The following is a 24,455-nucleotide window of genomic DNA, read 5'->3' on the forward strand; positions in this document are numbered from 1 at the left end:
AGCGTGGGCGGAGCCCTGAGGGCAGCGCGGGAGCGGCGGCGCCGGGCGGGGATGGAGCGCTGCGATCTGGGCGAGCGGCGGCGTGGGCCCATCTGGAGCCGCAGGGCGGGGGCGGCCGCACCGCGGGGGTAACGGGGCCGGGCCGGGGGGCGGTGGCTGCCCGAGAGGAGCGGGCGGACGGGGCGGGGCCGGCCCGGGCCCACCTGAGCCTCTGCAGGGTGGTTGAAGGGGCAGCCAGGGGATAGCCGGTCAGATAACGAAAGTAGCGCGTTCTCCTCGGGTCACAGAATCGCTGCGGTTGGAAGGAGTCTCTGAAGATCATCCGGTCCAAGCCCTGCCACGGCAGGGCCACCTAGAGCAGGGTCCAGGTGGGCTTGGAATGTCTCCGGAGAGGGACACTCCACCACCTCCCCGGGCAGCCTGTTTGGTGCCCTGCCATCCTCAACGTGAGGTTCTTCCTCTTGCTGAGGTGAAACTTTGGTGTTTTGGTTTAAGGCCGTTGCTCCTCATCCTGTCGCTGGGCAGCACCGAGAAGAGTCCGGCACGGATGCCCTTGGCACCCGCCCTTGAGATGGGATATTACATATCCCATATATAAATGTATACATAAACAGATATTAATGGGATGCGCTCCTGAAGACGGAGCCGGTCCCCAAGGAGGCGCTGACACCCCCGCTCTCAGGCTGCTCAGCTCGCCCGGGCACTTACCCTGGTTCAGGTGTATTGAATAAAATGCCACGGGAGAATTCCAGGAGATTAATCGCAGTGTGGTGTGCTGTGTAAATACTGCCTGGTCCAAGCTGAAGAGCAGCAGCACAAACGCTGCTTTGGGGGCCTGTGTCCTGCGGGACTCTGGAGGCTGCCCCGTGAGCTCCTGACTCTGTTCTCCTGGCTTAGTTCACTTGCAGGGAAACTTCTGAAAGGCAGAGAGTGACGTTGAAAAGGCCTGGGGGGGGGGCTGTAGCTGCAGTGATAGGTACTTGTGTTTCAGGGTGGTTTTAGAAGCAGAAGTCATACTTCATTTGTTAGGGCCTTTAATGTCATAATCCCACACAAACATCACTAGATTTCAATTACACTTTAAAATTTTTTATCTTTCTAATTTCATTTTTATGGCCCTTTTATTGAAGAAAAGCATGGGCTTAATAGTAAGGTGCAATTAGTTTTATCTGTAGTCTGTACCATAGCTGTATGTGTTCACTCAGACTTTGGAACAAAGCCCCCAGCCCCATGAAGGTGCTGGGTAGCATATTCTGTGTCTCAGACCTAGCAGTCTCATATATATCTCATATAACTATGGTCTGCAAGTACTCTGCAGTCTTTAATCAGCCTGCCAGTATCTGGCACAGTTTTGGTGTTTAGCTTAACTTTGAATTCACATCCAAGTGATAATACAAAATTATTGGCTTGTTAGGCAATAAATCCAGGAATAGCAGATCTTCCAAATCACAATCTCCTGCTTCCTGGAAAACCCTTCCTCTTACAGCTTATTCTGCCCATTTCTGCATCTAGCTCTGTTTTATGTGGGCAGCACCATACAAAGATAGAAGTAGCAAACAGGAAACTTTTGGTCTATAATAGCTCAGATGAATAGTAATAAATAGGGCTTTCTTCATAGAATCATAGAATGGTTTGGAGTGGAAAGAGGCCTCAAAGATCATCTAGTTCCAACCCCCCAGACACCTTCCACTGGACCAAGCTGCTCAGGGCACCATCCAGCCTGGCCTTGAGCGCTTCCAGGGATGGAGCATCCAGAACTTGTCTAGGGAGCCTGGTTGTCTCACCACCCTCACAGTAAAGAATTTTTTTCCCAGTGTCTAATGTAAACCTACTCTCTTTCAGTTTGAAGCAATTCATCCTTGTCCTGTCATTCCAGGCCTTTGTAAAAAGTCTCTCTCCTCCTTTCTTGTAGGCTCCTTTCACGTGCTGGAAGGCCACAATTAGGTCACATCAGAGCTTTCTCTTTTCCAAGCTTAACAATTCCAATACTTTTGAAGACTGTGAAAAGAAGTGATATTAAAACTGATTTTCCCCACATCTAAACAGACTAGTTTCTTACAGTAATGCACAGCTTCTCAGTTTTCTAGAATGTTCTTTGCAGTGGTGATGATGAGCCAGGTTCCTTGCTGAGTGTTGAGTTGGGCTTTCAGATAGATCAGTATATATTAGTGTTATTCATTAAAAATGGAAATCAGGTAACCAGGAACCACACAAAAGGATTGTGAATGGTGAATTTCCCCCATCTGCCTTACATGTCTCCCACCCAGCTTCCAACCCAGTGAATTACTTCCTTTGTAGCATAATATGGTTTTCATGAGAGATTTTTCATAGAACATGGAAAATCAGAATTGTAAAATCATAAGATAGAAACATTTTAATCCTATGTCTTAGAGATATAAATGGTAATAAAATGATTCTAAGCATGGTTGTTTTGCTGGCTTTCTTCACAGAGTTATGGTGAACATAATCCACAGTGTCCAAGGGTACCATTCCAAGACAATACATTTTCTGAATGTGGCTTTTGACAGTTCTGGGGATTCCCTCCTCGCTGGAGACCGCCAAGGGAATATCTATGTTTTTGACTTGAATGGGAACAGGTAAGAATATTTCTATCAAGGCTTTTTAATTGTCTGAGACATCTGTAGCATTCAGGGGTGTGGAACTTGCCTGGATAGGATCCCACAGGTCAGGTTTTAACTAGATAGTTTTAAATAGGTAATCATTTGCTCAGGGCTAAAAGTTCAACCCAGTGCCTTGTGTAGGCTCCCTAAATTCATTAGTTTAGCTGCTCAAAAAGATCCGAGGCTTGCAACTGTAAAAAGAACAGCAATGCCATAGAATTTAAGGGCTGCCACCAGAAGTTACTCTTGGGCCAGTACAGATCGGTGAGTGACCACAAATTACAGTAGACTAGACCTAGTGTTTTCATTTGCAGAAATACATCAACCAGTCTTTCAGCATTTTACTACTGAGTTTTAAAATACTAGCACTGGTTTTTAGATCTATTATAATTGGATATTATTTCCTTACTCCCGTCTTCTGAGTTTATTTTTTTCTCTCTGTGTAATGTATTGAAACCAATTAAATTATTACTTCACTTGACATTAAATGAACCAAAGCTTCCTAACACAATGAGAATGTGTATTTTTAAATAGGTTCAGCCTTGTTCAGAGAACAATGCAGGCTTGCACTGCTTTGGCATTTAATCTTCGCAGAAAGACAGAGTTCCTCGTGGCTTTGGCAGATTATTCTGTTAAGTGCTTTGATACAGGTAAGGAGAAATTTCAAGACTTAAATGCTATCTGTATTGGCATGAAAACTTACATAATTTTAGTTTTGATCTTGCATTTTTCAATAATTTGTTTTATGGAAATTATACTATGTATTTCATGCCATCTGTCTGAAAAGTTTGAGCCCGTGTTGGTTGTAGTCCTTGGGTAAATGAACCTAAATGAACCCTTTGCTTTGCCAAAGTTCTTTATTCCCACTGAGTCACACAGGCATTTGTTTAACTGAAGTCCACCACAGGATTGTTGTTAGGTATGTTACCTTTTTTTTAAGCAGTTTTTAATATGTTTACTTAGAATGAGGTACTGTATTAAAATAAAGCCAAAACCAGTTGTCAGTATGTTAGCATGCATATTCTTGATTATATTTACAGTAAAATATTTGAACAAAGTTTTAGACAATGTACAAACATTTAGACAATGTACACTAAAAGAAATGTCAATACTTTTGAGTATTCAAGTAATTCTGTATCCTTATTGAAAAGCAATATTTAAAATTTACATTACAGCTGTGTGTGTCTGTCTTGATTAGAAGTTAAATGGTGAAGGGCAGGGACAATTCATTCTTCATAAATTATTCTTTACCTATCAGAAAATGCATTTGTAATGTCTCCATTATATCCAATTATTATCTGTATTTAAATATTTTTAAAAAGCTGTAGGAATCACTCATCTGCAGTTTTAGGGCTTGAGATTATCTGTGAAGATTTTAATGTACCACAGTGTTCCTCAAAACAGAGGAGGAGTCAGAGTTAAGGTCTGAAATCCCCTGCACTCTTTCTTATCCTTTCAACAACAACAAGACCAAACTTAGATGTTTGGATGCACTTAGAAAAATCTTTATTACTCCAGAGAGTACTGCATGTTCATGTGGTGCTGTTTCCAGAGACCAAGTCATACTGAAGAATGTTCTAAAATATGAATGGTACTCACCCAAACCAGGGCAGTTCCTTAGGGTATTTCTTACCTGTTGGGCTCCATCCCCTTCTTTAGAGGACACTCTCTAATCCCATGTCGCCTCTCAGGTGATGACAGCTTTAAGCACTCCATTGTCTGTAAGCACAGCAGAAAGTTTGACTGTTGCTCTTTATGAGCTGCTTTATGGCCATTTCCTATCTTTGATGCCACAGCAGTAGCTGGAGCCACTCCATGGGCTGCCAGGCAAACCACCCAGTGTAAACAGTGTAATTGCCACCAGTGCAGTTTGGTCGCTGAGGGAAGATTAGTGGTCATGCAGTCACAAGTGGGAGACATTGTAGTCAGAGGAGCCATTTCCTTAGAATGCAGTGCACAGCATAAAAATGTTTAAGGTTCTAAAAGAATTAATGAGCTGTTGCTTCCTGACTCTGCCTTTCTGTAGTCACAGCCTGTTGTCATTAAACCTTTCTTCTTTGCACCTGTAAATAGTTGTGTAATCATTCACACATTCTGTCCACAAGTAAAAACAAGTGCAGAATTCTCACTAGAACATTCAGTCTCAGCTTCTGTGGGTGTTCACATCAGATATTCTGTGAGACATGCTGAACTTAACAGATCACATTGTTCATGGCTTTTTAAGATTGATTTTTAGGCTAAATGAATCAAGTCTGTGCAAGCTGGCTTTCTGTGCAGAACTGAGCATGATTTGTAAAATGTTATTTAGAGATGAGGAGAAGGTTGTGCCTCTAAGGTATAATACCTATATGAAGATTGATACCTGTGTTTCCTGTGTGTTGGGCTGTGATGGCAAATGGTTATATATTAGTTATGCTTAAAAGTCTCTCACAGCATAGTGTTGACAATAAAGACTAAAGTAGTAGTTGTTCCACTTTGAATGGCTGTCATATCTTTTTCATCAACTTCTGCAGGAACCCAGGAGCTAGTTAGTTGGATGAGAGGCCATGAATCTTCTGTGTCTTCCATCTCTGTCCATGGCTCTGGCAAGTATGCCATCACCACTTCCACTGACACAGCTCAACTGTGGGACTTGGACACCTTCCAAAGAATAAGGAAGCTGAATGTTCGTCAGTCTGTGGGCATACAAAAGGTGAGTAAAGAGCAACTGCTAAAGGTGAACAAGCACACCACAGTAGGTACAACATCACATATGAAAATCACTTTACTTGTAAATAGTCTTTAAAATACAGGTTAATCTTTTTTATCATATTTGGGCATCTCATCTTAACATTTTTCCCATCACATCACTCAGACTACTGAAATAATGACTCAGTAGTTGCAAAGATCTCCTGGGAACTTTTAAGGAACTTCCATCTTTAGAGGTACTCAAAACTTGTTTGGACATGACCTTGACTGATCCAATTTAACTTGGAAGTTGGAACCATCTTCTAGGTTGACCTTGCATCAGCCTAGGGTGGGCTCAGAGGACCTGTGTAAATTGATTCCAACCTGAATGGTAGTAGGATTTAAGGGTGTTGTTAAAAAACCAGTTTTGGTGTCATAATGGTAACTTCTAACAGTCACCACCACCTGCCTCGTTCAGCTTCGTATTGCAAATCTGTTCTGTCTGTGCAGGCAAAGCTCTGAATGTGGGAACAAATGAGGCTGCAAAGGAACTCAGCAAAAAGAAATCACTGCTTCTCAGCCTGGTGGTTCCTTTGGTTCTGTTTGCTGCACAGACACACTGGAACAGCACGGGATGAGAAGGATGACATGCTTGTGTCAGGGAGTGGTTTAAGTAGGTCTCCCTTGGCATTACACGATTTTAAACAGGTCTGCCTGCGCCACCAAATGTCACACTTTGGTCTAGGTACTGCAGAAAGTCCTGACCCAGTGCCTGAGCATGGCTTGCACACGTGCTGCCCTGCAGTGAATAGTCTGACAAACACCACTTCAAACCAAGCCTCTCGTCAGGCTGGCCACTAAAAAGCCATGCTGCTTTTGCAGAGAACCAGGCTATTCATTTGTGTGTCCTCACCCACTTCTGGGTCAGGCAGAAATTCTGTCAGCTTAAAATAGTCACCTAACAATTACTGGGAAAGATCATCCATCAATTTTTGTTTGTTTGTTTTATTAAAACTGTTGTGTAGCACATGTTGCTAAAATAATTATAACATCTTTCCTCCAAAGATGGATGCATTTCTCTAGTGGAGATTTTTCTAGTGCTCAGTATCTTTCTTTCTTTGTGTAGGCTATGTGTAGGGACTTCTTATTGATAAGTGGCTCTTGGAATTTGGTAGGATGAGGATGTTGCAGTATGGAAACAACTTTTAAAGCCAAACAGTAGAGATTATGATTGAATTAATAAATCACATTTGGGAACTGGGAGCCTGCTCTGTGTGGTGCTACCATTTCTTACAGGACATTATGCAAATGATCTAGATTTCATTTTCCTGTCTTTAGAATAGTGGTATTTATTCTCTTTCCACAGTCTAAGACATACAGGTAAATATGTGCTTTACTGAAGTTCAGATTTATTATTAGACTGCAGGCCCGACACTCAGTATGCAAAGCTGGATTCTTGCTTGCTCTCTGAGCCACTGTAGCAGTGTCACTCATTTTGTGTGCTTTTTGGTGCCTCTTGAGCCCAGTTGCACTCCAACATACACCTTCTGTTAGGTTGGCATGGGGCAAAACTAATTTAAAAATATAGAGACTGAGGTGCAGAGTGAACAGACAGCAGGTGAGACAGATGAGAATACAACACATCTACAATGATCGTTTCCAAAGCATCACTGTTTATTCAACAGCTGCTTGTGACCATCCTGTGGTATTTTTCTATGGCAAAGCAGAAAATTACCAACTATTTGGTACTCCAGTTTACCAAAATTCATTTAGTCTCAATTCTTTGTCTGGTCTTCCTCAGGGACCCTGAAGGAGGACAGATAGCTCAGTCTGTCTGAAGATAAATTACTCTGGTAGCTGAGATGACTCTTTTCCCCACAGGTTACTTTTGCTCACAGTCAAGTGACTCATTTGTTTCAGTTACTAAGATGAAACCCAGCCCACATATCCATATTTCCAGATTTTCAAGGCCCCAAGAGATCATTCAGACCAAAATTATGAACTTTGTAGCACTGACTTAATCTCTGCCAGTGGTGTCCCCAGCGTTTATATTGCGTCCTTGCTGCACTCATTGGGAACAATAAAGTTTAACAGTCATAAAAACAAGACAGATAAAATTTAACAGTTATTTCAGTGAGTTAAACTGGCTTAGCAAAGGGTACAACACATTTTAACCAGTGCAAGGAGAGCAACCCTACTCTTCTCTAGGCTGTCACAGTAATAGCCATACCTGCCATGTTTTATTTTGCCATGCACTTTGGTAATTTAAAATGTACTTCCTTGACAACATCCCATTTTTTTTTCTTTTCCATATTCTTCCAGGTTTTTTTTCTTCCATTGAGTAACACCATTCTCAGCTGTTTCAAAGATAATTCTGTTTTTGCATGGGAATTTGATACTCTTCACTGTAAATACCAGTTGTCACCTCCTGTAGAAGGTTCTGTATTATTTTATAAGGTGTTTGCTGTTACCAGGTAAATTGCTATTTTAAACATTCTAAAGGCAGACTATAAAAAATATGGTTTTAAGCAGATTCTCTTTCTTTATTTGTAATACTTTGTGGAAGTATTGATCTATCTTCTATGATAAGCTTTTGAACTCTGCTGTGACTGATACTTTCAGCAAAGATCAGTAGCAGTTTTTATTATAGTCCCATAACAGTTGAAATAAATTAGGCTGATTTTTAATGATCACTAAAATAAGGTTTAAATTTTATTTTATAATATCCTTTAAGGATAATATCCGATCCTTTACTAAAGCAAATTTTATTTTAAGAGCTACTTTGTTCTTTCAGGAGAGTATCACAGGAATAATGGCCAACTCAAAAGTGATTTGAGGGCATAGAACAAAATGAACAATCTCTCTTTTTAGCTAACACCAATTTAAATTATAGTGTGCTGATGGAAGCTTTCCCTGTGATGCAGGGATGGTCGGACTTTGGTAGCTGGTGGGAAATCAAATCATCTTCACTTATGGTGTTTGGAATTAAAGCAGTTGATAAGAATAATCCAGATGCCGGAGAAGGTGCGAGCTGTCCGTCACCTGGAATTCCTCCCTGACAGTTTTGATGGGGGCTCCAATCAGGTCAGTTTTTTTCATAAAGCTTAAGACAGGAGTTTTGGTTAGTAGATTCAACACTTGTCCTTGGAGGGCTTTTGGGGGGCTTCAGGGATTTAGGGGTATATGATACAAAAGGAAAGTTATTGTGCTGAATCTTTGCTCAGCTGCTCCTTTAACTTAATGGAATGTCATTGCTGAATTGGGTATTCCAGGTATTCCACATTTGTTACATTGGCAGTATTAATGGATGAATCCTTTTAACTTGTAGGTCCTTGGAGTGTTAAGTCAAGATAATATTATGAGATTTATCAATATAGAAACATCCCAAATTCTTTTTGACATTGGGAGTCCTGAAGAGGGAATTAGTACAGCTGTGATTAGCCCAAATGGACGGTATATTGCTTCAGTAATGGAAAATGGGAGCCTTAACTTATACAGTGTCCAAGCTTTGACTCAAGAAGGAAATAAGGTAGAGTATTTTACATTTCTTAAAACAGTAGTAAGTCCTCTTAAAGATGATCTTTGTCTGTATAAGCAGACTGCATCAGCAGTAGTTTGCAGAGGTGCCTATTTAACAATACAAATAAAGAAAAAGTGATTTGTACTGTTTCCTTCATAGTTCCTCCAGCCTGTCAGGTAACTTGGTGTTTTTAAGGTATATATAGTGTTGGAAGGGGGAGATGGTATTTCTTTCTATAGCAATTTGTGTGCATCAATTTCTTTTTGTAATGGTGTTTTGGAGGAGATGGAAACAGAATAATTGGGCCTCTTCTGTTCCATTTCCTACAGGAAATACTTTGCAGCTAATGCTCTCTTAAACTGTGGGCACAAATGGTGTTTTTGTTACTGTGATTTTATTCTTCTTACTGTGTTACTGGATACCAGCACCCATCATTTATGGCACAATGATACACTCCTAATCCTCCCTAAATAACAAACATTCTAAATACCAGTTCTTATTTTATTACATTAATTTATTAATGGGAGTCAGGTTTCTAAATGCAGAATTCCATGTATCTTTAATCACCATGTCTTTGATGTAAACAGTAAGCAGCTCTGGATAATGATGGAGCTGGAGCTGAGGAAGGATGTGTAAAGATGTCACAGCATTCCATTTGCACTTTTGCTGACGGTTTGACATGAACTGGGATATCCACTTTGTCACTTGCTTTCACAATCTCCAGCATTGAATTAATTAATACCTGCCTGACACTGCAGACTAATTAAAGTTTGTAAAGGTGTTCTGTATTCTTTTAACTGGTGCTATAGAAATGCAAAATATTTTAATGACACTGAGAAACACACTAAAGTAAATAACCTTAACAGTGCATGATACACATCTACAGTATCCCAATTATATTTTTACTGTTTGCTAAGCAAGGGAATAACATGATGTGTGAGTTAGCTTGGAAGCTACATAAACCTTCCCATAGTTAGAGCAATTTTATTTGTGGACGTCCTTTTCCAGGAGTATACAATCTATATCTGTTTATTTATAGTAGAAATGTGGTTCTAGTCTTCTTTTTATGGCCATCATACTCAAAAATGTAGCATATAAAATAAACAACAAATTATATTTCTATGTAATCTGTCTTACAAGATTCTAACCAAGCTATTTTCACTTAATACTAGCCTCCACCATTCACGTTCAAAACTGTAGAAGATGGGCCCAAGTACACATCAGAGGCAAATAAACTGATCACAAAAGTGACTTCAGAAAGGTCCAAGGGGCCATGGAAATCCAAACAAAGCAAAATTCAAAGCAGATTGCTGAAACTGCAAGCAAATACATCACTTGAAAATAAAGAGGTAGGAAGAAATTGCAAATATTTTGTCCTTCAGTCTGCAGTGTTTATATTTCATTGCCATTTGCTTTAAAAAATAAGTTCAGGCACTGAAGCACTTGGGTATTTGAGCAGAGCAGGGATTAAGGAAATTTTAGTACCATTTTCTCTCTCTATTTAGCCTGTACTCCTACAGTATGTGACACAGCCAGAGCTGCCTCCAGTCTGGGGTACCTCTGCAGTTGTTCAAGCAACTTGTGACGCATTTGGTATTTGCTAGATCTGATCTGCTTCCCTGCAGAAAGCCAACTGGCACATCTAAAATGTCTGCCTAGAATCCATTTCCTTTTGTTCTTAATTATTTAGAAGATGAATTACTGTTACATTTATTCCCCTCTGTCATCACAGTGCCATTTTCTCTCTCTGTCTTTATCTTGTGCCTTTTATGTGTGTATATATATATCATATATATATTCCTGTTTATGTGTCACCATATGATCTATTTCTGATGTTAGAAATTATCTATTTCTTATGTTAGTATTCTTTACAGTTTGCTATATGCATCATGTATTTGTACACAGTTCAGCCAGTTTGGGTCTGATCTGCTTCTGACTGAAATCAATGGCAGCTCTTCTCTGAGTTCAGGAGACAATAAATGATGATGGAATTACCTTTTTGTTGTTGTTGAAGTTCCTGGGACTATGTAGCAGACAGCAATACATGTTTGATTTTTTTCTTTGACTCTATGTGATAAACTTCAATATTTGGCCACTCTCATTGATTAGAGGGCAAAGAAAGAGAAAATGGTTACATTTATTGTTGATCTCCTGTTTTGTAGAATGAATTACCAGGTGGATTAAACAAGAAACGTCTGCAGGCCTTACTAAAAGGATTTGGAGAATATCCAGCTAAGTACAGGTGTTTTTTTATGTGCATGTTCATGCTTGCACAAAATAAAATTGCTTGTGTTTACTGGCCTGTGAAAAAGAATTTCCTTGACTAAGGCTGCATTTTAATTGCAGGATGTTTGTTTGGCGTTCCTTATTACAACTTCCTGAAAATCACTTGGCATTCAGTAGCCTGATAGATAGGGGAATCCACAGTGCATTTGTAAATATCCAGAAAGAGTATCCTATCAAAAGTGGGAAACTGCTGAGAGTTCTACAGAGGTAAAATATATATTTGTATTTATTTAAAATAGTACTGATTCTTATTTTCAAATAGTCATCTGAAATGTATCCAGTAGCTGGAAACAGCTGTAAGAAAATTTCTAAAATGACATAGTAGTGCCTTCATGCTGTATTGTTTTGGTAACTCCTACAATCTTGCATCTGTCTTGAAGTTCACAATCTTTCAATGTTGTGGTTGTAAAATACACGCTATTTTTTTTTTGGTTTTGGATCAATGTTTCCTACACAACATTTTTTTGTTTGCCTCTGTGTACAGGACCTTGTCAGCTCTAGCTCACTGGTCTGCTATCTTTGCTGAGACACCTTATATGCCTTTGCTAGCATTCCCATTTGTAAAATTATTCCAGAACAACCAGCTGATCTGCTTTGAAGTTGTTGCTACAGTAGTAGGTAAGCAATGATTTTAAAAACTCAGATATGCTTCAACATGCTTAAGCCTTCCAAAGCAAAAGAGCTTTTCCTGCTGAAATGAATAAGTTATTTCCTTATGTATAGGTCACCATGGTGTTACCAGGAATTAATATGGAGCTTAAAACACAAACCTCAAAATATGAGACTTCCTTTTGCAGTGTTTCTAGCAAAAAGTTAGCAGTTTTAACAGTGTTTGTAAAGTCTAATTGAAATGTATCTAGCATTTGCAAACTCATATGTATCTACTGTAATTATATCATAATAATTAGGTCTCTGAGACATGGGAAAAGTAGTCACAGCCACCCAGCCTACCTGTCACCTGCTCCCAGCCAACAGGGAATGATCTCTTTCAAGGTTTGAATGATCTCTCAACTAAACTCTGTTTAGTTGTCTTCAGCATCACATTTGTCTGAACACTGGCTGTGGCAGTCTTCTGAAGAAACATTCTAAATTAAAGTGCTTTACACTTAAATTAGTTGTTGCAGCTGTTACTAAATCTGCAGAAGAAATGTGCTGCCAAGCATACATACCCACTTTGCAACCACATGCTGTTGGTGAATAAGTATCCAAGTTTACAGAAATTATTCTTAGTATGTTAAAAATTACTTGATCCAGGCTGTAGTTTTGTGAGACAGAAACACTGATTTAAGTATTCCCATCTGCCTCCCATGCCTTAGTCCCACAGCTCACAGATTTTTTTTTCACTTTGTATTTGAGCCAGATCAGTTCCTCAGTCTGGATCACAGTGTACTGACACAAAACCCATGCCAGTGCAGCTGGAGGAGCAGTGTACTGTGGGAATGGTGTAGGAACACTCAGACAGAGAAGATATGGGAGTATCTTAAATAGGTTTTGCTGCCTGAAACAACGCCTTAAATGCATCAGCTTGGTTACCCAACTTCAAAGTTGTCATGAGTCTTTTGCTCTGGATTACAGTGGATTGTGTTCAGCTTCTTGTTCTCTTTCAGTTAATTTTTGCCAACACTGGTTTGAGTACTTTCCCAATCCTCCAATTAATGTCCTTGGTATGATGGAAAATGTTTTGGCACATCATGACAAAGAACTGCTTCAGCATTTAATAAAATACAATGTGACTTCACAGGTAATAGTCTAGGCAGCTTTTGTATGCAAAAATATACTGCAGTGAATAATAGTGCACTGTTCTTTTATTGTGATAAATTTCTAGTTTGGGGGAGTTTTCGTTAAATAGCAGTGAATTATGTGGGAGTGTAAAGAATATATCATTGATTTCCTGTTGTTTTTGCTTGGCCATGATCATATGTATGCTACTTTAGTTCCTTAGAAGTTTTTTGCTTTCAAGTCCACATTCTTTAAAAATCTACTCATCAAATTATAAATGTATCTTTTTTTAACATGGACATAAGTGTGATGAACTAATTTTCTAATCCCTGTTTATCATTAGGGATGATTTTAGCTTCACAAATCTAAAGAGAACATTCAGACATCCAGTGAAATAAGAAATGTATTTGTAATCACTCCAGATTAATTTTGAATGTTTAGAGTAGGTGGTATAATCACCCCAGATTAACTTTGAATGTTTAGAGTAGGTGGTGAAACTTATCTTGAAATGTTCTGTTTATTTCCTTTTTCATAGATTAGTAAATTCTTGGTATAAGGCAAGAAAAATCACATTGTTTCTTTAAAAGGAATGGTAAAATTGTACTAATGGATTATTTTGTCAATTTTCCCAAATAATTTAGGTTTATGCTTGGCCTCTCCTAGAAACACTATTATCTGAGGTTCTAACAAGAGAAGAATGGCTGAAAGCCTTCGACAATATTTTCTCCAACCATCCTTCATACTTTCTAATGATTGTCATTGCCTATGTTATATGTTCCAGAGCTTCCTTGCTCCACTGTAATCAAGCAGCAGATTTTGAGGTAAACATTTTCATATTAAGTCAATCATGTGAAAAAGATGTATAAAACATTGTATCTGTTGTTAGACAGGTTTCAAGGAGATCCATTTCCAAATTAATATCTGGTACTTGACAAATACACAATAAATGAGTAAAACACTGAGCAGTTTCCTGCAGTTTCATGCAAGGAGAACTTTAAAAGCTTTCATAAGCTTTCTAATGTCCCTAAAGGCTATTTTTAAAATTTCAATAGTTCATCAAGCACAAAATAATTCTGTCTCTTTTTGGAGGATCTAGTATGGACTTCTGCCTCTGGAGATGATACACAATAATTCTGTGATGTTGTATCATTATCCTCTTGTCAGATTTTCAAAATTAGTCAGTATTACTGGATGTTCTCTGAAGCTAAATTAAAATGTTTCCTTATGTTTAATGTTCCATGGGAAGAGGATTCTTTTTCCTATGAAAAATCTCTGTCGGCAAACACAGGGTTCCACCTCTAGAATGTGCTTTTGAGCAGTCAATTTGACTGACACCAAGTAGATAACATCATTGCTATGTTTAATAATGACCATTTAGAGATTTTCTTGGTAGATAAGATTTTTGACAGGAAGAATAGTCCTGCAAGAGGAGAAACTTCTGAGCTTCATGGCTGAACACTGAAAGTCAAGGCAGGTTTATCCAGTGGTAGGAGTCACTGTTGGACACTCTAAATTGACACCCAGCTTCCCAAATCCCTTACACAGCTGCCATTTGAGGGGAATGAAAAGAACCACAGCATCCTTTCCTACCTTGAAGAAGTTTGGCTCAAGTCACTTGAGCTGGTGATGTTTTATGAATTGGTAGGGAAAACTTCAAAAACTTTTAAATTAACTGTTGAAATATGTATCTTGCTATTTTTCATGATAATTCCCAGATATGTGTATTAAAAATAAATATATATTTGTGTAAAAATACATAAAAGTGCATAATCTTGTGTAGAATGTAAATGGCAGCATGTGTCTTACAGTATTTCTTTCATCACCGTAACAACGTGGACATTGATGTTGTGATTAAGGAAGCCTATCATCTTATGGAGGCTACACCTCTGGATATCCATCCCCAGCAAATGCTTGATGACTTCACACCACTTACAAAAGGACAGTACCCGGTGTTTAATAAATATCCCATGTTCATTGTGAATTATCAAGCTCAGAAATGGGAGAAGATCAGACAAGATGAAATTGAATACGTGCGAGAGAGGTATTAATGAGAAATTGAAGACAGTCTCAGTCTGGGAAGGACAGGTGGACATAATTGCCTTTGTATGTTATAATGTGTAGTCTTGAGAGATAAGAAAATTCAGGAAAAGGACTTGAAATAGCTGCTAAAGGTTGAGAGTTACTTGGTTTGACATGTTTTTACATTAAATCATTAGTCTTATCTTAAATAAAAATGTCTGCTAACTAAGCAGAAGATACTGGGCTACAAGTCACTGAACTTGGAAGCTCATAGCCAGAGCCTAAACCTCTATTGACCTTGTGGGGCCCAGGTTTTGAAGGGCCAGGAGTTCTTAGCTTGCTTTTGAAATCAGTGGGTACCATGATGCCAAGGCACCCTTAGAAACCAGGTTTTGTTAAGAATGTGAGGAAGAGAGTACCTGCACTCATCTGTAATGCCCTGTTGTCTCTAACAGTCAGTGTGGTAGCTCTTCCTCATGTACCTTGTCACTATGAAGGGGATGCCAGATTTTCATGTCATCTCATTTCAGCAGCTCTTTGTTAGTGCTGTCATCAATTTCAAAGTAATCAAGTGATTTCTTGATATTTGGTTTGAATGATTAACATGTGACTTCCTTCCATGTAGACAGTTAGCACATGAATCAGAAGCCAAAGCACAGGAACAGAAAGCAGAAGATGAAGCCTGGTATCAAAGGCAGAAATTACTTCAAGAAGCTGAAGAACAGAGACAAAAAATCCTACTGGAAGAAGAGAAGTTGGCAGAACAGAGACAGAGGTATTAGAATATAGGAAGCATTAGGGGTCTGGCTACTGTAGCCTGCTATTACATTTTTAACCATGAGTAAAGGAGAAATAACCACTAATTTGTATAAATTGTAATGTGGGATAACTGTGGTCTGGTGGGTCATATTTTGGTTGGGAATTAAGTGATTTGGGTTGTATTACTACCTCACCTCTTACTCCCTGGAGGGAATACAGCAGATTAGAGGTCAAGTCACTTCATAGTCTTGTCTCAGCTCCCAGCCATTTTTCTGGTTCCTTCAGATTGGGAAGTCTCTGAAACAGTCAGCTGCTGTGTGTCTGCACAGCGAGACTTCAGACATGCATTGTGGGCACACCCACACTGCAGATACAAAAGTCACTTACAGGATCAGTGACTGTGCACTTGGACTTCTAGTGGATCTAGACAAACAACTGCTTTGTGTATCAGTTTATAAGCAAAGAGTTGTGATGGTAATGAAGCTGAACTGTAAGTCTGTACCTTTTGCAGTTGTGAAGGTTTAAGAGAATTTCAACATCTCTATAATTTCTTAGATGAACTACAGGTAATCATGTAATCATTTAAGTTGGAAATTACCTTTAAGATCATCAAGTCTAACAGTTAACCCAGCACTGCCAGGTTCACCACTAAACCATGTCCCTAACCACCACATTTTTGAGCACATCTCCTAAATCTCTGTAACCTACAGAGTTGGATTTTTTTTTCTTTTTTTTGAGTAAACAGCAAGACTTTATTTACCAATTAATACGTGAGTTTCTGGTTTTGTTTCTTGAAAGAGTTTGATATTTACCAAATAAACCTGGGACTAATTTTGTGCAGGAAGAGGTGCCAGGACACTGGCAGTTATTCTAAGGAGTAGTTTCCAGTTTTGGACCCTTAAAACATTAAACTAGTACTTATTAAAGTGGAGCAGAAACAGGGCACAGGACTATAAAGCTTAATTTGAGATATTGCCATTAGAAGATGTGTGTCTGTGAATTTAATTTTGTCTCATAAATGAAAACTGGACATTTTACAGGAAAGAAAGCAGCCATCCTAAGCTTTGTTAAGCTGGAGATGAGCTCATAGTAATTAATGGCCAACTGCATTGTGTGTTTGTGCTCTTTGGTACTGACCTTTTGCACATACCGTATTATTTCTGTTATTTGTTTATTTCTGTTTATTTTGGCCTTGAAGGCTTGCTGTGGTGAAAAGAGAACTGAAAGTAAAGGAACTGCAACTTTTAGATGGTTCAAGAAGGCGTTTTCTGAACTACCACCAAGATCAGCTTCAAATGGAACTGAAATGTCTCGATGATGAAATTGCAAGAAAGGTTGAGTATTGCTCAAGTATTTCTTTTATGCAAGGGTTAATAGGGAAAATAAACAAGGAAAAAAGGCATAACAAAAATTTAATTGATATACTTTGATTTGTGAGCCCAGAGGTAATCTTAGCATGAGGCAGACTGCTTCAAGTGGTAAATGCATTATTTATCAGTTAGTGGCAGTGTTGAAAAATGTAATGAGCTCCTTAAAGGACTAGTGAATTCTCAGCTGTCTGTGGGCTGTATGTCCAGACTGCAAATTAACTCTGCCATTGATTGAGAGGCTCCACAGTGGCCTCTGGCCAGGCCTGGCTCTGCCTCCCAGTCACTAACCCAGGCACCATGGCATGCAGCTGTGCCATGGGAATGGTGCTGGGAATGGAAGGGTTTGCAGCTCATGGGCACACACTGAGCCTTTGCAGGGCCATTCCGTGTGTCTCAGCAGCACACTTCACAGAGCACAGTGCAGCTGGGGGGCTGTTTCTGCAGTCAGGGCACTGCTACACTCCTCAGCTCCAGCTCAGCTCAGGTTCTGCCAGGTGTAAGGCAGCCCCTTCCCCTTCTGCCCACTGTCCTCCAGAGCATTCTGGCTTCAGGGGCTCCTTCCTCGATTCAGAGCTGCCTGTGGCAGGTTTTCAACATTAGTTCAAGACTGGTATTTCCCTAACACAGCTTGGCTGGATGCAAAACTCTTCTATGCCTCTTCTCCACCTTGCCCTGTGCTTTTGTTATGCAGTATTTTCCATTCTTCGTATGACAGAAAACTAACCAGAACTTAGAGGCATGGGGTTTGGACATTCTTTTTGATAATGTTTTTTTAAAGCAGAAGAACAAGGCATCTATGAGACAGCAGGAAACAAATGCTGTCCAAGATACAGAACCTGAATCACAGAAGCAGCTTTTTGAACAGGTAATTATTGGGGAACTGTACTAAATACAAATATTTAATGGTTGTTCATTTGAAGTTCTTGGATTTGATTGCGTTCATGCAACCACACCTTGTGAGGAGAAATGGGGGCCTGGTATTTTTCTCTTTTTTCTCTTTAATGATTTTTTTTTAGAGTAAATCCTCTGTTGATAATAGCATTAACACAATTCACTGTTATCTTGGAGAGTTTTGGGTGAAAACAGTCATATCCTCCTTATTCTTTTCCTCTGCTGAGGTATCATTTGGTTGCTGCTGGGTTTAGTTATGGGCTCAGCTGCCTGAGGGAAGTGAGGAACATGTAAGTAATAAGTGTATAACAATGTGTTCCTTATCCAGAAACTCCCACCTTTTCATCTGTGATATCCAGACATATCTGCATTTTCTGGAGAGAACAGTATAGCAGATTGATGTAGGTGATGAAAAAATGTCTAGTTGCCAACAACATCATTAAGCAAAAAGGAGTGGATGGTTCATCAGGAATGTGCAGTTCCTTTCTGAAATGACTGATTTTTTCAGAAATATGGCTATTCAGTAATAAATGACTTAAATCAGTAATTCTGTTTAAAGTTAAATTTTAGTTAATTATTATAAATAATTATTATAAATTACTGCAAAGCAAGGATGCCAATGGAAGGCTTTAGAAATGTTCATTTTGATTAAAAATAACTCAGTTAAGTGTTTAGAAATCAAAGCTACATGTACCCATCTTGATATGTGTAGATCCAACAGAATAAAGGAGAAGTAGACATCCAGCTCTCTGATCCTCATTTTGAAACATGTCAGTTTATCTTTGGTTTTTTTAAAGCTTTTGGTCAGAAACTTGTTATAATCCATACTGAGCACGACTGGGCTAAATTTCTGTTAGCATTTATTTATTCAATGCACAGCCAACTGTATTGTGGCTACATAACACAAACCAGGCTAAGCTCATTTGTATTCCAGTACATGTAAAGTCAGCTCTCTAAGGAACTAATTCTGCAGTGATCATCCTCTCCAGGCTAGAAAGGTAGCAATTATTTAACTAGCTGAGGATCTCTGTTTGCCCACAAGAGTCTGTGCAGACAGGCTTTCCCTGCACTGTCTCCCTGCTGTCAGCAAGGGTCCCTGCTCCAGCTTCAAAGGATCTTGACTTTGCCTCAGCTGCTCAGTAGATTCTTACAGGCCTGGGAAGGAGTTTTAACTTTTGCAGAAAATTGTGTAGATGTGCCCTGGTGAATGTGAAGAAAAGGTGGTAAGCTGAAATGCTGTTTCTAGGTCTGCTGTTGGTTGTACTGCTTCAGCAAATCATCTCTGCATTCAAGCTGCAGATGTGTTTATTACAAACCCCAGTGCCATGAAACACACTTTATAGTTATGAAACATTTCGGGGTTTTGGCTAAAATTTGCCATAAATTGCAGAATATTTTCATGATGAATCTAGTTCATTTAGGTTGGAATTCTGCTTTTATTCACCACAGTAATCTGGAGAATGGAATTACATCCCTTGTCATGACTCAGGCCACTGTTATGACTCATGCTTCATCTAGCTCCAAGTGGATAAAACAGCAGGGTCTATGACTGTCTTGGACAGTTATGATATGCAGGGGGATGAGATGTGTGGATATATTCAAATACTAGTTTAATGAAATTTAATAAATGTTAAAGAGATGGAATTACCAATGTGAGCTAGTAGCTTAGCAACAATAATTTTTGTTTTGTGTGCTTGGCAGCATCTAATCAAAGACCAAGAGGCAGTTACAAAGGAAATGAAAGAGGTGGAGGCCCATCGGAGAAGGGTGGATCTGGAAGATCAACGTGGTCAGAGATTGATAGAAATGGATAAAGAAGAAATACAGAAAGCTCAGACAGTAAGATGATTGGATCTTAACGTGTTCTGGGGAGTCAATATGCTAACTTATACAAGTAGTACTGGTTAATAGTATTTTGACTGTAATGAATTAGTTCATGTCCATATGGAATATTTTCTAAAGAAATCTAATTTCTAGATACCTATATTAATAGATTAAGATTCTATGTTTAAAGTTTAGAGATTTCCAAAAAACTGAAGTGTCCAAACATCTGTATAATATTGACATTCTCTGGACCCGCCAGAAATATTAGCTTTTATTTTTTTACTTCTCAAAACTTAGAAAGCATGTAAGACTCAAAAGTGCTTTTCAAAACAAGTCATCCTCCTGATAAGGAACATGTTTTGTTTGTAACCATAACAAAATAAAAGACAGCCTCAAAGGAGATTTCAGTTGGTAGTACTTGGCAGGAAATTCAGCTGTAGAAGCTGTCTTCTAGATCACAGTAATGAATGTGTGTAGCTTGACATTAGGAATTGCTCAGATTTTCAAGCTCAGAACTTGTAACTGCACAGTTGGAGAAATAGTTGCAGCTATCCCACTGCCCATATGCTTGGCATCTGCATTTGTGTATTGTCTGGAAATAAACATATGGGTCTGAATTTTTGTAAACAGCATTTGATTTTTGGAAGCAGATGGATGTGGGTGAAAGTATTGGCATTCAGGTATCAATCTTGTGTCAGCTGCACCTGTTAGTGCAGCTAGTGGCTCTAGCAGGGACACCTGACAGGCATCCTGGAGACCACCTCAGTTTGTCCTGCCTGCTCTGTAGGTAGGGCTGTGCACTTGGAATAGACTGAATTTCTGGTAAGAAAAGTGTTTTATTAGGTGGCTGAAGAAAATGTAGCCAGAGGTGAGCAGAAGCACACTGCCAGTGACTGGAGACCCAGGTGGGATGAGCAGGACCAGGAGGAGAGCTACAGAGAGATTGCCAAGCTCCTGCATGACAACAGGGTGAGAGAAGCTGAACTGCTCAAGGCCATGAGGGAGGCAGAAGAAAAAAAGGTATTTGCATAATTTCTTTTTCTAAGTGGGCCTGGCAAATATGTAACCACCTATAAAAGGGAGTGCAGAAAGCTGAAGTGTATTAGAGAAATATTTTGTTAGAATTCTCCTTTTCTGTTTTGACTGGGAGTTTCTGGAAGCACAAGAGTGAATTGGTAACGGTGGTTTAGCCTTAGGAAAGCATTTTCCTATTTCTGTAAGTTCCTCTCATTTTATTCTCTGACCCAAGACTTTTACCTTTCTCCAGGTGTTTGAATGAGACATTTTTCAAAATGAAACCTTCACACAGCTGACTATCATATTTTGATTTTAGGATGATATGTAATCTGTAATAATCCAGATGGTTCTGTTTCTTGCTTTTTCCTTGCAACACATCTGCTGAAGACATTTAATATCTCTGTTGCACAGCAGGAAGATGCTGTACAGAATAAAGCCCAACTGGAGGAAGAGCAGAAGGTGGCTGCTGCTGCAGATGGGCACAGGAAGCAGTTCTTAGATGACAGAATGAATGATGAGTTGGAACTGGCTGAGAAGCTGCAGAGGGAAGATGGCTGTTTTGGTGAGCATGTAGATAACACAGTTCTGTGTGGATGTTGGCATGAAGCATTCAATGACTGAACACAAATGAACTGTCCAATATTGGGGATAAACTTAAGCATAATTCCTTTACTAAGCACTCCATAACTGCTTATTGGCAATATTCTTTAATGAAACAGATGTATCTGTTTTCCAAGGCCAGACTTAGAAAGAAATCTCAGTTTGACACCTATCAAATGCAGCAGTATAAATGGCATTTTTGGTCGGAGCACAGGTCTAGCTCATCTTAAAATAATTTTAAAATCGCATCCATTAGAAATTTTCTGTCAAATAATATTTTCCTATGACATACAGTATTATACCAAGAACTGGTATAATACTCACATACAGTATTATACCAATAATACTTGTGCTTTTTCTAAGTGTTTGTTAAAAAAAAACAAAAAAACCCCAACACATTTATGCACTTCCAGAATTGGTCAGTACATCCTTCTCAAGTGCTGCATTTGTGTATTTTTGCAGGTATTTCTCCTACCCCCCACCATGCTACCAAGGCTTACATAAAATTAGTGATTAATATTAGGGTTAGGTGATTAGTATTGCTTTGGGCAAACTTTTTCAGCCTTTGTCCTTATTTACTTAATGTCTTAGTATGAAGTATTTTGCAACTGTTCATAATTAAAATGGGTGGCTCCTAAAACTACAAGCATGAGTAGCCATATTCCATATGATCTTAGTGGCCTGTTTGTCAGAAGATTAATTATATAGGAAGAAACAGCACATGTAATTTCTTAAAGAGCTGTAATTTCTTGAAGGGAATTTTAAGAAATTAATGAAATTACAGAGCTGTAATTCCTTAAAATGAAATGCTGTGATGCATAGCTTTGACCCAAAGAGTAGAAACATTGACCTCTAATTCTGAGCAAATTGTACTTGCCATTAACTGGAGTGGGTGATTGTTCTAGCTTTGCTTACTGGAGAAAAACTGTTTTACCTCCAGCTAGAAAACTTCACTTGAAATGTCAGTATTTTTAATTTACAAAGAACCCTTCTTTCCATTTCCCACAGAGAGACTGCATGACTTAAAGGCCAGGTGTACAGAGAGAGAGGTGGAAGTCCAGCAAGTGCCAGGGTCTGGAAACATCTCTCCCAGTGATCTGTCTACATTAGCATCATCACTACGCAGTAAGTGTTTAAGTTAGGAGTGTCTTTCACATTTGGTTTCAGAGCATTGCTGGAACACCCAGCTGTGTGATTGAGCCATTAGCTGTGTAGGTGTTTAGTGGATAGTAAAACCAGTTTATTGTTGTGTTCTCTTTCACCTGCAGAAAATGTCTTTGCTCCCAGGGATGGCGTAGGTAAGAAGTGCCTGAAGTGTGTCATGTTATGAGAGTGGTCCTAGTAAACCTCAGCCTAATTTAGTTGCATTCTGACCTGATCATCTTGCCCATGCTTTTCCTGTCTTCATAGCTGTTTGTGATTTGGGAATGTTGAGAGGCTGTAGAGCTGTCTTTCATCAAAATCTGACTGGGAGTTTTAGTCAAGAATTAGTCCAATTTCCTCTGGTCTGTCCCAGCTAATCTGGCAGTGGAAGCAGTTTCAATTCCAATGCACCTTGTGTTCAAAGGTCTGCAGGCAGTGGGAACCTCTGGACCTGCTGTGGCCCCCATTAGCATCTGACCTGGTCGCCAGCAGAGGCACTGCTCTCACAGAACTTGCTCTCACCACTCTGAGGGCTGCCTCACATCCAGGGGTACTGAAAGCCAGCATTTCTCTGCCAGACATGTCTGTTTTGCAGCAGGTGTTTGTAGTGCTTATGGAAAAGCAGCAGTTGCAGTGGTAAGTTTGTTGCCCTTGTTTGTCCTCAGGCAGGAGCCGGGCCGAGCTGGCGCGCCGGGAGCGGGAGCTGATGGCCGAGGTGCGGCGCCTCAGACGCAGGATCGCCTCACGGGCCCGGGCCGGCCTCCGGGCAGCCCCTGCCCCAGCCACGGCCTGCTCGCCCTGAGGGGACTTGCACTGCACCTTTAGCTGCACCTTCAAATTATTAATCAGTGAAAAGCTAAATATGTATAGTGTGTATAGTGTGATTCAAGATGGATCATAGACTTATTAAAGGCTTTTGGAGATATTTTTATATAAGAATAAAATCCTAGCTAGAAAATATGTCTTTTGTTTGTAACCTTGTTGTTATTTTTTACTTCTAAAATAAACTAATTTTTTACCATTAAGTTACTGAATGTGCAGTATTTGTATATTTCTTTTTGTTTTGGTGGCTGCCCTGACTTGAAGAAACAAACCACTGTTAAAATGTTGGTTTTGTCAGTGATGTGAAAGTGGATTCTACAAGTTGCAGCAGGGAAATCTGCAATCAGAGAAAAGAATCCTTTCCAGTGAGGGCCAAACACTGAAACCAAGGCCCAGAGTGGATGTGGAGCACCTGCTGCTGGAGATGCATGCAGTGGTTACACATATTAGCAAGTTCATTCCATGAGAAAGAATGGGAGAGAGAATCTAAACAAATACTGTGCTCTTCGTAGTGCTTGTGGTACTGATGGCTAATGCTTTTGACCCAAGTCAAGAACATTATGTGGTGTTACAGTAAAAGGGAATAGGGCAAAGTAAATTAGAGTGAATCATCCATAATTGCTACACACCATGCTGATACAGGCGTAGACTTGGCCCTGTAAAAATATGAGGACTGGGATCTTAATTTGTTCTGCTTCCCCTGGGGTTTTGCTGATGCTCTTTGGGGCAGCAGTATGGGAGCAGAGTGCTCCTGCTGGCCCTGGGGCTGAGGCACTGGGCAGACCCAGGATGATTGCTCTGACCTGCAGCTTTTTGTCACCTGGGGCGGGGAACAGCCTCTTTCCTGCTCGTTAAATTACATGAAAACCTAAAAGCACAAAGCTCTACCTGGTTTTCCTTGCCTTAACATCTTCTGCATCTGGAAATAGAAAGAGTCACATTAGCAGCAACCAGAATCTCTAGAAATCTCATTGCAGCCCTCAGCAGAGTGTGGAGAAGAGGCCTCATTCCTTTTCAAAGGGAGAAAAATGCAACAAGCCAGGATCATCTCAGAGGAAGAGGGAGTAGATGAGAAAAATTGTCTTTTTCTGATTATTTTCTTGGAGTTTACATATAATTATTTCTTACAGTTAAAGGGAAATAATAAACTCACTGAGGTTTTGGGCTGCACTATGGGCTATGTGTGTATGTGCCTAT

General features: G+C 39.6%; 1 protein-coding gene across 9 annotated transcripts; it reads left to right on the forward strand.

Annotated features, from left to right (window-relative positions):
- The first annotated feature begins 32 nt into the window (after positions 1–32).
- On the forward strand, positions 33–23,470 carry TBC1D31 (TBC1 domain family member 31). 9 transcript variants are annotated; one of them, XM_064706623.1, is made up of 23 exons: positions 33–128; positions 2,451–2,597; positions 3,156–3,271; positions 5,135–5,313; positions 7,611–7,762; positions 8,213–8,372; positions 8,617–8,817; positions 9,981–10,157; positions 10,971–11,050; positions 11,155–11,301; positions 11,579–11,712; positions 12,702–12,835; positions 13,455–13,634; positions 14,622–14,854; positions 15,458–15,607; positions 16,790–16,925; positions 17,740–17,826; positions 19,554–19,691; positions 20,520–20,696; positions 21,081–21,255; positions 22,302–22,418; positions 22,562–22,591; positions 23,102–23,470. In XM_064706623.1, the coding sequence occupies exons 1-23, from the start codon at positions 52–54 to the stop codon at positions 23,236–23,238; spliced, it is 3,264 nt and encodes a 1,087-aa protein (XP_064562693.1). In that variant the 5' UTR covers positions 33–51; the 3' UTR covers positions 23,239–23,470. The 9 variants fall into 9 exon arrangements, with proteins under 9 accessions (XP_064562693.1, XP_064562695.1, XP_064562696.1 ...); XM_064706625.1 differs by having other exon boundaries at positions 21,105–21,255; XM_064706626.1 differs by having other exon boundaries at positions 21,108–21,255.
- Positions 23,471–24,455: the final 985 nt, after the last annotated feature.

The sequence above is a fragment of the Zonotrichia leucophrys genome, chromosome 2 (assembly GCF_028769735.1).
Source record: "Zonotrichia leucophrys gambelii isolate GWCS_2022_RI chromosome 2, RI_Zleu_2.0, whole genome shotgun sequence".
In the NCBI taxonomy this organism is placed as follows: domain Eukaryota; kingdom Metazoa; phylum Chordata; class Aves; order Passeriformes; family Passerellidae; genus Zonotrichia; species Zonotrichia leucophrys.